Below are 16597 nucleotides of genomic sequence, written 5' to 3' on the forward strand. Positions count from 1 at the left end.
AATTCGAGAGATGGTAAGAGTATATAAGAACTGAAAGTAACTTTATTTTTCATACAGCTCTTGGTACTTAAGTATGTACAGAACAAAGATGTTTTTATGAGGTATCATAAAGCTCATTTGACACGACGTCTTATATTAGACATCTCTGCCGATAGTGAAATTGAAGAAAACATGGTAGAGTGGCTAAGAGTAAGTAAATCTTTTTTAATATTTGATTTTCTAATATATTACATCATTTATATGTGTGCTTAAGTAATACATTTTGGAGATATTGTTAATGTCAAAGAAGTAGGAAACATTTTATAAGAATATAGCGTCAATTAGGCTGGACGCACTGGCTCATACCTGTAATCCCAGCACTTTGGGAGGCCAAGGCAGATGGATCACCTGAAGTGAGGAGTTCAAGACTAGCCTGACCAACATGGCAAAACCCCATCTCTACTAAAAATACAAAAATTAGCTGGACGTGCTGGTGCACTCCTGTAATTCCAGCTGCTTGGGAGGCTGAGGCAGGAGAATCGCTTGAACCCAGGAGGTGGAGGTTGCAGTGAGCCGAGATACCATGCCATTGCACTCCAGCCTGGGTGACAGAGCGAGACTCCATTTCAAAAAAATATATATACCATCAATTATATAAAATAAAGTGATATCTAATAAATGTTCTTAATACTTTCAGTAAAGTATCTTCTTGAGTTGTTTCTACTGTTTCACTCTCATTTGTACCTCAACTCTCATTTAAACTGACCTTATTAATAAATAGACTACAGGGGCTGGGCACGGTGGCTCACGCCTGTAATCCCAGCACTTTGGGAGGCCAAGGCAGGTGGATCACAAGTTCAGGAGATCGAGACCATCCTGGCTAACACAGTGAAACCCCGTCTGTATTACAAATACAAAAAAATTAACCAGGCGTGGTGGCGGGGGCCTGTAGTCCCAGCTGCTTGGGAGGCTGAGGCAGGAGAATGGCATGAACCCTGGGGGGCAGAGCTTGCAGTGAGCTGAAATCGAGCCACTGAACTCCAGCCTGGGTGACAGAGCGAGACTCCATCTGAAAAAAAATAATAAATAGACTACAGGACAAATTATTATATCTTTAAGGTATTTTCAGTACTAAATGCTTAACTTTAGAGATGTTTATAAATGATAACAATAAATACTTCTATATAGCAAAAAGAACCTTTAAATGACGGCCTATTTAGGGTAATCAATGCTGATTATAACTAAATTCCCATATAAAATATTTTGAGTTCTTTTTTAGTTTTAATTATTAAAGTAAATGTCCTTAATTTCTGTGTATGTATATAACTCTCTCCATATATATATGGAGAGAGAGAGAGTGCGAGCAAGCACACACGAGAGAAACCTACAGATATTTTAACTTATAGCTAGCCCTTCGCATGGCACTGTAGGATAGTAAAAATTGCTGTGCTAACTGAAACTGCTTAGTAGGAAAAAGAATGATTATTCTGTGACTTTTTAAAACTTGTCAAAAGACTCAAAACTCTTACTGTCACTTATAAGTATATAGGAAAAAGGGGAAAATAGCAAAACTAATACGTATTTACTACGAGAAACCTTTAGAATTAAATTTTCTTTCTTTCTTTTTTTCTTTTTTTTGGAGATGGAGTCTTGCTGTGTTGCCCAGGCTGGATTGCAGTGGTGCAATCTTGACTCACTGAAACCTCTGTCTCCCAGATTCAAGCAATTCTCCTGTCTCAGCCTCCTAAGTAGCTGGGACTACAGGTTTGTGCCATGACACCTGGCTAATTTTTGTATTTTTAGTAGAGACATAGTTTTGCATGTTGGCCAGGCTGGTCTTGAACTCCTGGTCTCAAGTGCCCTGCCTGTCTCGGCCTCCCAAAGTACTGAGATTACAGGCGTGAGCCACCACACCCGGCCTATATTATTTCTTTGTTAAAACAAAATATCAAGACCCAACAGTAAAATGACAAATAAGGCTAGGCATGGTGGCTGACACCTGTAATCCCAGCACTTTGGGAGGCTGAGGAGGGCAGATGGCTTGTACTCAGAGTTTGAGACGAGCCTGGGCAACGTGGTGAAACCCCATCTCTACAAAAATTACAAAAATTAGCTGGGCGTGGTGGCATGCACCTTAGTCCCAGCTGCTTGGGTGGCTGAGGTGGGAGGATCGCCTGAGCCTGTGAGGTGGAGGTTGCAGTGAACAGAGATCTTACCACTGTACTCCTGCCTGAGCAACAGAGTCAGATCCTGTCTCTCTCACTCACACACACACACACACACACACACACACACACACACACACACGACAAATAATTAAAAGCAGGCAAAGGATTCGAATTGACATCTCTTCCCAGAAGATAGACAGATGGCCAATAAGTGCATGCAAAGATACTCAGCATCATTAGTCATTAGTGAAATGCAAGTGAAATATCCGACATGTTGGCTCCCGCTTATCCCAAATATTTTGAAAGGCTGGGGTGGGCGGATCGCATGAAGCCAGGAGTTAGAAACCACCCTGGGCAACGTAACAATACCCCATCTCTACAAAAAATACAGAAATCAGCTAGGCATGGTGATGTGTGCCTGTGGTTCTAGCTACTCAGGAGACTGAGATGGGATGATTGCTTGAGCCCAGAAGTTCAAAGTTGGAATGAGCTGAGATTGTGCCACTGCACTGCAGCCTGGGCAACAGAGTGAGACCCTTTCTCAAAAGCAAACAAAAAAACCACAAAGAGATACTACTTTATTCCCACTAGGGTAGCTAAAATAAAGACAGATGATAACAAATGCTAGTAAGGAAGAGGAGAAATTGGAACCTTCATAAGTTGCTAGTGGGGACATAAGATGGTGCAGACACTTTGGAAAACTGTTGGGCAGTTCCTTAAAATGTTAAACATAGAGCTGACCCAGCAATTTCACTCTCAGGTAATTCATTTGGAGAGAAATGAAAACGTATGTTTCATGTAAAAACTTGTAAACAAATGTTCATGGCAAGATTACTAATAATAGTCAAAAAGTGGAAACAACCCAAAATGTCAGTGAGCTAATGAATAAAATGTGATTTATCCATACAATGGAATATTTTTTTGCGACAAAAAGGAATGAAGTAATACATGCTGCAATATTAGATGAACTTTGAAAACATAATGCTAAGTGGAAGAAGCCAATCCCAAAGACCATATCATATGCTTCCACTAACGTGAAGTGTCCAGAATAGGCAAATCCACAAATTCCAGGAGTGGGGCCAGGAGGGGAAATGAGGAGTGACTGTAAATAGTATGGGGTTTCTTTTTGGGGTGATGAAAATGTTCTAAAATTAGATAGTGGTGATGGTTGCACAGCTCTGCAGATATGCTAAACTTCATTACATTGTATATTTTATTTTTATTTTTATTTTTTATATTTTTTTGAGACAGCCTCACTTCGTTGTCCAGGCTGGGGTTCAGTGGTGTGATCTTGGCTCACTGCAACTTCTGCCACCCAGGTTCAAGCGATTTTCCTGCCTCAGCCTCCTGAGTAGCTGGGATTACTGGTGCATGCCACCATGCCCAGCTAATTTTTGTATTTTTAGCAGAGATGGGTTTCACCATGTTAGCCAGGCTGGTCTTGAACTTCTGACCTCAGGTGATCCACCCGCCTCGGACTCCCAAAGTACTGGGATTACAGGCGTGAGCCCAGCCAAATTGTAAACTTTAAAATGGTAAATTTTATGGTAGATAAATTATCTGACACAGTAAAGCTGTTAATAAAGAGTAGTTTGAATAGCTTTTGCCTTCTTGTGTAACTTGACAGAGTAAGCACCTTTTCTTTGCCTGGGAGAGTTGTCACACCCGCTGTAATTTGGGTCATCTTCTAGCATTTTATCTTTTGGGCTTTCAGTGTCATGAAATACTACGAATTCCTTTATAGCATTTTTGCCAGGATCACTTCTTCTAGGGTATCTTATCTTTTTTGTCACTCACTACTTTTATCTTTTATGTTGATAATTTGCTTTCACTAAGTTCCTCAACACTGGCATTGTCAGCCTGACAACCACAGTCAGCTTTCTTCTGTAACTCCATTTATGTTCTATTTTATTTTCATTTCCAGCATTATCACTTTTCATTTCCTCTTCACTTTTATGGTCTTTGTGTGCCAATTATCTTGTTTGATTATTCTTTTTCGTAAGCAGTCATGCGGGTTTATTACTGGAAGACAAGGATGCAATGAAACTGCATACTTTGCTGTCTGTGGTTTAACTGAATAAACAAATGACTAATAGGTTGTGTTTACATTTTTTAAAAATTTATTTATTTTTTTTAAGAAACGGGATCTTCTGTTGCCCAGGCTGGAGTGCAGTGACACAATCAGAGCTCAAACTCCTGGGCTCAAGCAATCCACCCACCTCAGCCTTCCGAGTAGCTGGGACTATTTCGGCAGTATGCCGCCATATCCCACTAACTTTTAAAATTTTTTTGTAGTGATGGGGGTGTCACTGTGTTGCCCAGGCTGGTCTTAAAATCCTGGCTTCAAGTGATCCTCCTGCCTCAGGCTCCCAAAGTGCTAGGATTACACACCATGGCAACTAATAGATTTTGAAAGAAGTATTCTGGTTATTCATTGTTACTTTTGTCATGATTTGCGGATCAAAGAGCTAGAAATAAAGTTTTTACTTCATGCAGTTACATTTATTATATAGTGTCAACTGAAAGTAGAGGTTTGTTCTTGGGGAATTGGTATTATTTAACTGTACTGTGGTAACTGAAATTCATACATACTAAAATTGCGCAAAGCAGGGACCCCTTGCAATACCGTATTTTGTTTCTAAGTAGCACATTTCATAGGTATTAGACAATAAAATTCTAATAAATGAGAAAAATTTTGTATTAAAACATCTAAGACTTAGTTTTTCCATTAAAATTTTTCCCAGTAGTATATCAGATTATGTATTTATTACCTCTTCCGTCTTTGGTTTATATTTATAGGAAGTTGGTATGCCAGCGGATTATGTAAACAAGCTTGCTAGAATGTTTCAGGACATAAAAGTATCTGAAGATTTGAACCAAGCTTTTAAGGAAATGCACAAAAATAATAAATTGGCATTACCAGGTATTATTTTATAATTACATGTATGTATTTTTTAAACTTAAAAAGAAGAATATCTTTGTTTTCCAGTAAATTAAAAATAAACCTCAGCAGTAATAGATCGAAAGATGTTATGAAGTCCATTTCCGTGGAGACAGCTATCAAAGCAGTATATTAGATTTACAGATCTTTATTTCAAAATAAAAGGACACTTTTAACAAAATCTTTATAGTCTTATTGATTTTTCACTCAAAGTTACTCTGTATTTATTTTGAATTTTATCCATTGTTAAGATAATTTACTTTATATTCCTGATATTCTTCTCTGTAGCTGATTCAGTTAATATAAAAATTTTGAATGCTGGCGCCTGGTCAAGAAGTTCTGAGAAAGTCTTTGTTTCACTTCCTACTGAACTGGAGGACTTGATACCGGAAGTAGAAGAATTCTACAAAAAAAATCATAGTGGTAGAAAATTACATTGGCATCATCTCATGTCAAATGGAATTGTAAGTAGATAGTGTGTTTGTTATTTCAGCTTTCAGTTTGGATGAAAGTAGCAGGACTGCACAGAATTGCTTAAACAAAATAGATTTTTGCTTCTCTCACATGTAAAAGTTTGAGCAGAAATAGTGAGTTTTTTTCATGAAGTTGTTAGGGATGTAGGCTTCTGGTTATACCATCATGCTTAAGATACTGCCCTTGTCTACAGAATTCAACATGATCCCAACTATCTCAGTATTCCTGGCAACAGAAAGCAAAAGGTGAGGGTAGCTTATACCTTTCATTAGGGACAACTTCTAGAAGTTACCTCTGTCATTTCCATTTGCATCACATCGGCCAGTACTCAGTCACGTGGCCACATTTTGTTACATGGAAAGCTGGGAGATGAGCATGTTTTCTGGGCAGTCATTAACGTCTTCTAAAATGTTTATTACTGTGAAAGAAAGAGTGGATATTGGAAGACAGCAACCTTTTTCATATATAAATTCATGTCATAGATATTAAGAGATAATCATCATGAGATTCTTATTTATTAAAAATCTATTTTATCTATTATAGATAACATTTAAGAATGAAGTCGGTCAATATGATTTGGAGGTAACCACGTTTCAGCTTGCTGTGTTGTTTGCATGGAACCAAAGACCCAGAGAGAAAATCAGCTTTGAAAATCTTAAGCTTGCAACTGAACTCCCTGATGCTGAACTTAGAAGGACTTTATGGGTTGGTTTATGTTTTTTTGTTTTTAAGACTATATCCTCTCATGTAGCAGGAAATACATGATTGGCTTGTAATATATTAGTAAATTCATAACAGTTTCAAAATGTCTTATCAAGAAAAATAGAGGCCGGGCACAGTGGATCACGCCTGTAATCCCAGCACTTTGGGAGGCCGAGGTGGGCAGATCACTTGAGGTCAGGAATTCGAGACCAGCCTAGCCAACATAGTGAAATCTCGTCTCTACTAAAAATACAAAAATTAGCTGGGCGTGGTGGTGGGTGCCTGTAATCCCAGCTACTTGGGAGGCTGAGGCAGGAGAATCGCTTGAATTCAGGAGGTGGAGGTTGCAGTGAGCCAAGATTGTGCCACTACACTCCAGCCCAGGTGACAGAGTGAGACTCCGTCTGAAAAAAAAAAATTTTATACACACACACACACACACACACACACGAGATATTTATGGAAAAAGTAAATTGCAAATAGGCAAGTTACCAAGGCAGAGAAGAGTGCTTCAAAAAAAAGGAGAGGCCAGGAGCAGTGGCTCATGGCTGTAATCCCAGCACTTTGAGAGGCCAAGGTGGAAGGAGAGGATTGCTTGAACTCAGGAGTTTGAGACTAGCTAGGCAACATAGTGCAATCCCATCTCTTAAAAAAAAAAAAAAAAAGACAAATTAGCCAGCTTAGTGGCTGTATCCCCAGCTACTTGGAAGGCTGAGGTGGGAAGATTGCTTGAGCCCAGGAGGATGCAGTGAGCCACAATCACACTGCTGCACTCCAGCCTGGGCAACATAGTGAGACCCATCTCAAAAAAATTTTTTTTTAAAAAGAGAAAGATTGAGTTGGTATTTAAGTGTTACCTGTGAGGAATGTGACCAGCTATGTACTTTTTTTTTTTTTTTGAGACTCTCTTGTCACTCAGGCTGGAGTGCAATGGCGCAATCTCAGCTCACTGCAACCTCCACCTCCAGGGTTTAAGCGATTCTCCTACCTCAGCCTCCCAAGTAGCTGGAATTACAGGCATGTGCCACCACACTCAGCTAATTTTTTATTTTTAGTGGAGACGGGGTTTCACCATGTTGGTCAGGCTAATCTCAAACTCCTGACCTCAGGTAATTTGCCCACCTTGGCCTCCCAAAGTGCTGGGATTACAGGCCTGAGCCACCGTGCCTCAGATACATACTTAATTTTCATACTGAGAATGTGTTCAAAGATTTTATGATAACCAAAAATCTAAAAGAAAACTTTGGTCTGTTTGAGGACTTGTAGATTGTACTCATTAGCCCCCTGCTCACAACTACATTTTATTCCTACTCCATAGACTTCTTAAAAGTTCCAGTTTTTTTTGTTTGTTTTTTGAGACAGAGTCTTGCTCGTCCTCCAGGTTGGAGTTCAGTGGCACAATCTCAGCTCACTGCAACCTCTACCTCCCAGGTTCAAGCGATCCTCCCACCTGAGCCCCCCAAGTAGCTGGGACTACAGGTGCACGCCCCATGCTGGCTAATTTTTGTATTTTCAGTAGAGACAGGGTTTTGCCGTGTTGCCCAGGCTGGTTTCAGACTCCTGAGCTCAAGTAATCTGCCTGCCTCAGCTTCCCAAAGTGCTGGAATTACAGGCGTGAGCCACTGCACTTGGCCTGAAGTTCTAAAATTAATTATTACCTATGGAGGAAATAGCTGGTATATAACTGGCAGATGGTGTTTACTATGGTCCTGTGTGACCAATCCCAGTTTCTTGTCTTATTGTAAAGAGAGCATTTATTGCTTTCTCATAACCAACTCTTTTCACCTCCTCTCTTTTCTCATTATGCATTCAAATGTTATATTCGTGGAAGTACCAAACATTTTAAGTTTGTGTTTGTAATCTTTTTCTTGCCTATGTTGATTATGTGGGAGAATTGATCTTAGTATTCCATACTGTTTATAGATGCTAATTGTTTTCTCCTTATTCTTCATAGTCTTTAGTAGCTTTCCCAAAACTCAAACGGCAAGTTTTATTGTATGAACCTCAAGTCAACTCACCCAAAGACTTTACAGAAGGTACCCTCTTCTCAGTGAACCAGGAGTTCAGTTTAATGTAAGCTCGTTACTTGATCTAAAATAAAAACACCTTGTTTGAATTTTAGCACTGTTTTTTGCAAAATAATTGTTTTCCTTACATTATATTTAAAACATTATATACTGTCATTACTCTAAACTTACATCATTTAGTTGTTTATGGAAAATATTAATCAGATGTTTACTTCTTTTCTATATTTTTCATTGATACATTTTTGGTCTCTGACATTATACTGTATTGCATTTCATCTTTCAGGTTGATATCCTTTTGTGCTCTAAAGCAACTTTATTCAGAGAAAGTGTTTTTTGCGTTTTTTGTTTTGTTTTGTTTTTGTTTTTGTTTTTTTTGTTAAGACCCAGTTAGGCAATAACACTGAATCATAACCCATATATCTTCAATTAGCTAGTCACTTTCATGGCAATATAAAATATTAACTTTGTTTTTACAGAGAATGTAATCACTCATTTTATTAACAGGTTAGTTATCATGTTTAAGGAAAATACACAGAGTTTGTTTTAAAGCAATATGTAGGTTATTTGTCATTTAACCTTTAAACAGTTCTGATATTTTAGCATATTTTTAAATCTTTTCTCTCAGACATTGTTATGATAATAGGATTTTTAAAGTGTTTTTCATCATAACATATTTGATTCAATTCTTTTTGTAGAAAAAATGCAAAGGTTCAGAAAAGGGGTAAAATCAACTTGATTGGACGTTTGCAGCTCACTACAGAAAGGATGAGAGAAGAAGAGAATGAAGGAATAGTTCAACTACGAATACTAAGAACCCAGGTTTGTAATGTTGACAGAATGTCTGAAGTTTAAAAAAACCTTAGTTTTTTTTTTTTTTTTTTTTTTTAATTTTGAAATCTTTTTTGAATTTAAAAGCATGTAGGGGCTGAGTGCAGTGGCTCACACACAATCCCAACACTTTGGGAGGCTGAGGCAGGAGGATTACTTGGGCAACAAAGTGAGATCTTGTCTCAATCAGTTTTTTAAAAATATATTAAGGCCGGGCACGGTGGCTCACGCTTGTAATCCCAGCACTTTGGGAGGCCGAGGTGGGCGGATCACGAGGTCAGGAGATTGAGACCACGGTGAAACCCCGTCTCTACTAAAAATACAAAAAAAATTAGCCGGGTGTGGTGGCGGGCGCCTATAGTCCCAGCTACTCGGAGAGGCTGAGGCAGGAGAATGGCGTGAACCCGGGAGGCGGAGCTTGCAGTGAGCCGAGATTGCGCCACTGCACTCCAGCCTGGGCGACAGAGCAAGACTCCATCTCAAAAAAAAAAAAAAAAATATATATATATATATATATATTTTTTTTTTTTTTTAAATGTCCATTCCAGTTGAAATATGAATTCCAGTTTCACATTCCATTGTAATGTGAAATTAGGAAACTTATTTAGAACCAAAAAAGTTCTCTAATATTCATTTCTTCTTTTAAAAATAGTTTAAAACTAGGATTAAGACCTTCTGAATATAATAGGTAACACCTAGGCATGATTGTTTTAACTTTAGAAATAGTCCTTTTAAAACCAAATTTTTCAACTTTTACCATTTTCATTTAATACTGTTTGAAACTTCTGGCTAGTGTACTTTTTTTTTCTTTTTGAGACAGGGTCTCACTCTGTTGCCCAGGCTAGAGTGCAGTGGCACCATCTTAACTCACTGCAGCCTCAACTCCCTGGGCTCAAAGGATGCTCCCACCTCTGCCTCCGGATTAGCTGGGACCACAGGCATGCACCACCACACTCAGCTAATTTTTGTATTTTTAGTGGAGGCAGGGTTTTGCCATGTTGCCCAGGCTGGTCTCGAACTCCTGGGCTCAAGCAATATGCCTTCCTCGGCCTCCCAAAGTGCTGGGATTACAAGTGTGAGCCACCGTGCCCAGCTCAGTGTACTTTTTAAAATATGAAACAAGACGAAAAGATTAAAAATATATATTACCTATAGATCATGTAATAGGATAATGTAGCAGAGAAAAGATGAATGAATAAAAACCAATTGCATTTCTATGTAGCAATAAATGAAAGGAAAATAAAATAAGAAAAATACTTACACATTTTTTAAAAAGTACTGTGTAGGAGCTGTATGAAAAGAGTGGCCCTTTACTGGGAGATTCAGAAGGAGAGTTGAAAAATAGAAAGGTTGAGCTCTTTTTTTGTTGCTAAAATTTTTAGTTGTAATTTAGACACAATGGAATGTATCTTTCAAAGTATAATTTTCAGTGAGTTGTAATAAATATATATACCTGTGTGAACATAACCCAATTAAGATACAGAACATTTGTGTCACACCAGTCATCTCCCCATGTTTCCAGGCAGGCTCTCCGCCTACCCCAGCTGATTCTTATTACCATCACTTAGTTCTGCCAGTTCTAGGTCTTCATATAAATGGAACCAGACAGTGTGTACTTTTATGTCTGACTTTTTTGCTCAACATGAAAAACTATATTCTTTCATTATAAGGCTGAATAACTTAAACCAAAAAAAAAATCTTTTTTTTTTTTTTTAATGGACTCAAGCGATCCTCCTTCAGCCTTCCCAGTAGCTGGGACTACAGGCACATGCCACCGCACCTGGCAGCTAGGCTGAATAACATAAAAGATTGGTTTTTCTGATATTAATATCAAGTTCAGAATTTTAAAATTTCATATGAAAATTCAACTAGGGATATTTTTGGAATTTTACAAATTGATTCTCAGTTTTTTATCAGAATAAATAGATAAGAATGATTGAGAAACTTAAAAAAATAAGAAAAAGGTGGTAGTGGTGGAACTTGCCCTGCCAAATACTAAAATATTTTTAAAATCTGTAGTAATAAAACAGTATGGCAAGAAGATTAATTGAAGAAAATAACTTTAGGCCCGGCACGGTGGCTCACACCTGTAATCCCAGCACTTTGGGAGGCCGAGGCGGGCAGATTGCCTGAGATCAGGAGTTCAAGACCAGCCTAGCCAACATGTTGAAGCCCTGTCTCTACTAAAAATACAAAAACTAGCCAGCTGTGGTGGCACACGCCTGTAATCCCAGCTACTTGGGGGTGCTGAGGCAGGAGAATTGCCTGAACCTGGGAGGCAGAGGTTGCAGTGAGCCTAGATTGCGCCACTGCACTCCAGCTTGGGCAATAGAGTGAGACTCCATCTCAAAAAAAGCAAACGAAAACAACCAAAAAACCTTACTCTGTAAGTATAGAAGAATTTATACAATAAAGGAAATAATTTCTATGACCTATGGAAAGAAAATGAATTATTCACTAAGTGGTGTTGGGAAATTTTTCTGTTTGGAGGAAAAGTAAGAAGATATTCATAGCTATGCCAGGATAAACTCCTGGAGTAAAGAGTTGAAATGTGACCAGGCGCGGTGGCTCATGCCTGTAATCCCAACACTTCGGGAGGCCGAGGCAGGCGGATCACAAGGCCAGGAGATCGAGACCATCCTGGCCAACATGGTGAAACCCCGTCTCTACTAAAATACAAAAAACTAGCCAGGTGTGGTGGTGCATGCCTGTAGTCCCAGCTACCCAGGAGGCTGAGGCAGGGGAATCGCTTGAACCCGGGAGGCGGAGGTTGCAGTGAGCGGAGATTGTGCCACTGCACTCCAGCCTGGCAACAGAGCAAGACTCCATCTAAGAAAAAAAAAAAAAAAGAGTTGAAATGTATAAGTGGGTGTAGTCGTACTATAAGATGTGCAGAGAAATTGAAGTCCTTTTGTTTTGTCTTAATGTGACCCATAAATATGTACAATCCAATAATCTAAGCTGTCTTTAGGTAATGCTCAGACTTTATTTCCTCCCGATCCTACTCCACTCATCCCCATTGATTGCTATTTGCATAGGTGGCATCTGGATATATTGAGGGTGAGAGGGATTTGCTTGACTGGTAATGACAGTGAAGGGAGTATCATATCTATGCAGTTATGACAGTGTCCTGGATTCTTGCTTTTGGCAGCTATGAAGTAGTTTATCATCTTTGGGAATTTGGCTTTCTGTTGGTAACTGCTGCTGTTATCTCTAGCAGATGAATTTGTGGTTCATTCTTTTTCTAGTTGCTAAGGGCTCCGTGGCCTCTTCCCTGCTCTCTTTCCCCTGCTCTTACTGAGCTCTTGAAGCCTCTGAGACTCCACTACATCTTCTGTGTGGCTCCTTGGCCTACATGGCACACTGTCATTGTTCTTTGCAGAATAATGGCAGGATCACCTTGCCCTGTCATTAAAGGCCCTGTGGCAGGTCCATTAGCTCAAAACTCTTGCTGTCACACTTGGGAACTGAGGGAGAGTCAGAAGTGCAGATTATTTCCATCATACTATGCTACTCTTTAAGTGACCTCCAGCATATCAAATAGGGACCAGGGCCAGTGTCCCTCTGCTCTCTTTTCCTCTTAGGTTCTCTAACTACCACCTTTACCTCCATCTGAGGAGAAACTGGGATGTTTACAAATGCCTCTGCTTTTCCTCTGGGTTCCTGTAATCTTCAAGTGCCTGAAGGAATAGACTTTCCTTCTTCCTTCTTCCTCTCTGAACCCCTGACATAAACCCCAATTTATGATGATCAGGAGCTTGGTATCTGAATACCATCAAGAGTGAGAGGAATTCACTTGACCTTCTGGTGTCATCATATCTTCTATTTATTTTTGTTTTGTTTTGTTTTTTGAGACAGGGTCTCACCCGGTTGCCCAGGCTGGGGTGCAATGGCATGATCTTGGCTCACTACAACCTCCGCCTCCCAGGTTCAGATGATTCTCCTGCCTCAGACTCCTGAGCAGCTGGGATTAGAGGTGCTCTCCACCACGCCGAGCTATTTTTTGTGTTTTTTTGTATTTTTAGTAGAGATGGGTTTCACCATGTTGGCCAGGCTGGTCTCGAACTCCTGACTTTGTAATCTGCTCCCCTTGGCCTCCTAAAGTGCTGGGATTACAGGCATGAGCCACCATGCCTGGCCTATTTTTCTATTCTTTTGAGACAGGGTCTCACTCTGTCACCCAGGCTGGAATGCAGTGGCACAATCTCAGCTCACTGCAACCTCTGCCTTTCAGGCTCAAGTGGTCCTCCTGCCTCAGCCCCCTGAGTAGCTGGGACCACAGGCGCATGCCACTATACCCAGCTAATTTGCTTTTGTATATTTTGTAGAGATGGGGTTTCGCCATTTTGCCTAGGCTGGTCTCAAACTCCACAACTCAAACGATCCGCCCACCTCAACCTCCCAAATTGCTGGGATTACAGGCATGAGCCACCCTCCCCGGCTGGTTATCATATCTATACAGGGGAAGTTGAAGGAGTTTTTCTCTTACTGAATAGTGCCTGACTCCCAAGTCCGTTTATTTGCAGCAAAATTATATTTTTAAATGTTAAAAGCAACTGTTACTTTTTCTATTTTGACATTTCTTTTACAACAAACTCTAATCTGTGCTAAGATAGATATATGCCTTTCGTTTTGGAGACGGAGTCTCAGGCTGTGGTGCAGTGGTGTGATCTCAGCTTACTGCAACCTCCACCTCCCAGGCTCAAGCAATCGTCTTTCTTTAGCCTCCTGAATAGCTGGGACCACAGACACACACCACCATGCCCGGCTAATTTTTGTATTTTTTTATAGAGATGGGGTTTCGCCATGTTGCCCAGGCTGTTCTGAAACTCCTGGACTCAAGCAATCCACCACATCACCCTCCCAAAGTGCTAAGATTACACACATGAGCCACCACACCCGGCATATACATGCCTTTCGTTGGGTAAAGAGAGAGCTTGTACTGGAAGAGGTAAAAGAGGAAAGAATATTTAATGATTTTCTAATAACTTTTACTGTAAACTTAACAGTAATTAAGGAAATCATCATGAAAAATTGTGATAAAATGACCTAGATGAAAAATACTTATTTCTTTAGAAACTTAAAAACGACTGGGCATCGTGGCTTACACCTGTAATCCTAGCACTTTGGGAGACAGGGGCAGGGGAGTATTTGAGTCTGAGGGTTCAAGACCAACCTGGCCAACATAGCAAAACCTTGACTCTGTATTTAAAGAGAAGAAGGAAAAAAAAAAACACCTTAAAAACATTTAATTGGCCGGGCGCGGTGGCTCACGCTTGTAATCCCAGCACTTTGGGAGGCCAAGGCGGGTGGATCACGAGGTCAGGAGATCGAGACCACGGTGAAACCCCATCTCTACTAAAAAATACAAAAAATTAGCCGGGCGTGGTGGCGGGCGCCTGTAGTCTCAGCTACTTGGAGAGGCTGAGGCAGGAGAATGGCGTGAACCCGGGAGGCGGAGCTTGCAGTGAGCCGAGATTGTGCCACTGCACTCCAGCCTGGGTGACAGAGTGAGACCCCGTCTCAAAAAAAAAAAAAAAAAAAATTTAATTGAGTCAATATAAACTGAAGATAATATTTGTAGCAAATATAATTAATTAATCTGGTAAATATATAAAGAGTACTACTTAATGACTTTTAAAACAGACCCCACCTGACCTGTACTGCTATACAAAGAAATAACTGAATACAAGGGAAAAATTCAGTGTAAGGGGTTTGTTATATTTTAATTAATGTTTAACATGACACCAGGTTATATACACATTGTTTTCACAGGTAAGATAACTTTTAAGAATGTGAATGGCATGGGAAAAAAGAAATTGAAGGAAATAATATTAAAACATTAAGTGTAGTTTTCTTTCAGCAGAGACACAGAGGTAATTTTGTTTTTCCTTATTTTTCAAAATCTCTATAGTCAGATATTTTTTAGATATATACTTTAAGTTCTGGGATACATATGCAGAATGTGCAGGTTTGTTACATGGGTATACATGTGTCATGGTCGTTTGCTGCACCCATCAACCCGTCATCTACATGAGGTATTTCTCCTAATGCTATCCCTTCCCTATCTCCCCACCCCAATAAGCAGATTTTCTTTTATGGGGCATGAGAAAACAAAAGATGTTTTTATTTGTTAAGTAAAAGATACTAGTCTCAACATTAATCCCCTACTGATTATTATTCATTTGGGTAGATGTTGGATAGAAGATGAATATGCATAAAAAGTCATTTTTCAGTTTGTTGTACTTAAAATAATTTCATATATTAATGCACTTTTATTTTTATTTTTTCTTTTAGGAAGCTATCATACAAATAATGAAAATGAGAAAGAAAATTAGTAATGCTCAGCTGCAGACTGAATTAGTAGAAATTTTGAAAAACATGTTTTTGCCACAAAAGAAAATGATAAAAGAGCAAATAGAGTGGCTAATAGAGCACAAATACATCAGAAGAGATGAATCTGATATCAACACTTTCATATATATGGCATAATTTTGAATATCATGGACAATATTTAGAACCCAAATTTTGGAGTGCTTGGGCAGAAAGTTGTAAAGTTTGTGCTGGAGAAAGGTTTATTTGGACTTTGATTACATAAATATTAAAATCTCTGCCTTACCTTACAAAAACAACTATATTTTGCCAATCACATTAGTTAGCATGATGGCATTCCCTTCATGTTGCACACTCTTTAACAGCATGCTGTTTTGTGGAGAAACTTGCATTCATGAAGAGCCCATTATCAACTTTTAAAAGTGAATTTGATTTGTACCCACCAGGAGAAATACAGTTGGGAAGGGTGAGGGTGGGGTTCTTGTTGCTTTTTTCTCTTTTTTCCTCTCTTAAAAAATGTACTTGCACAAGGAAGGATCTTCAGATATTCATGCACTGAAAAATGCTGTTATCTTTTGTTTTTAAAAAATGCAATTAAAACTAGAAATAGCACTCTTGGTTTCTTTTGATGAAAAGAGTGAGCTGGTCAATGCAACATGGGGAAACGGCAGATGTAGGTGAGAAGTTAAGTATTTAATAGTATCAAATTGTTCAAACATTGCTCAGTATAATAACTGGATTTTAATGGTTACCTAAATATGGTATTAAATATTTTCAACTTTCAAATGTTGGTTTTCTTTAAGCAGGAGACTGCTATTTTAGTTGTTGTTAAATGATAAGGAGTTGTTTTTTTTTTTAATATGGCTGGAGAGCTTGTTTTGAAAAGTGAAGCTTATATTAATTGTTGCTTCAGTCATTTAAAAAATTTATGGAGATAGGTAGGTCATTATGATTGCAGAGCCAAAATAGCAGAACAGACATATTAAGTGTGTTTACTAAACATATTGTGTGTTTACTAACACACTTAATATTTATATACCTAATATTTATTATGCCATATCTGAATTTATTAAAAACAACACAGAAATCTCCTGCTCTGATATAGTTATGTAACTGATCTCTTAATCTGTAGCATAGAAGTATTT

The 16597-nt window shown here is 39.0% G+C and overlaps 1 protein-coding gene across 2 annotated transcripts in view; it reads left to right on the forward strand.

Moving 5' to 3' along the window:
- The window catches only part of CUL5 (cullin 5), a 101260-nt gene extending 85022 nt beyond the window's left edge, over positions 1-16238 (forward strand). For both annotated transcript variants that reach the window (XM_055272989.2, XM_063636476.1), the window contains 7 exons: positions 58-189; positions 4947-5070; positions 5377-5552; positions 6106-6267; positions 8219-8337; positions 8987-9110; positions 15417-16238. In XM_055272989.2, the coding sequence (XP_055128964.1) occupies positions 58-189; positions 4947-5070; positions 5377-5552; positions 6106-6267; positions 8219-8337; positions 8987-9110; positions 15417-15611 (1032 nt within the window). In that variant the 3' untranslated portion in view covers positions 15612-16238. The remainder of the gene's footprint in view (positions 1-57; positions 190-4946; positions 5071-5376; positions 5553-6105; positions 6268-8218; positions 8338-8986; positions 9111-15416) is intronic.
- The last annotated feature ends 359 nt before the right edge of the window (positions 16239-16597 follow it).

This window comes from Symphalangus syndactylus, chromosome 3, assembly GCF_028878055.3.
Source record: "Symphalangus syndactylus isolate Jambi chromosome 3, NHGRI_mSymSyn1-v2.1_pri, whole genome shotgun sequence".
Taxonomy (NCBI): Eukaryota; Metazoa; Chordata; class Mammalia; order Primates; family Hylobatidae; genus Symphalangus; species Symphalangus syndactylus.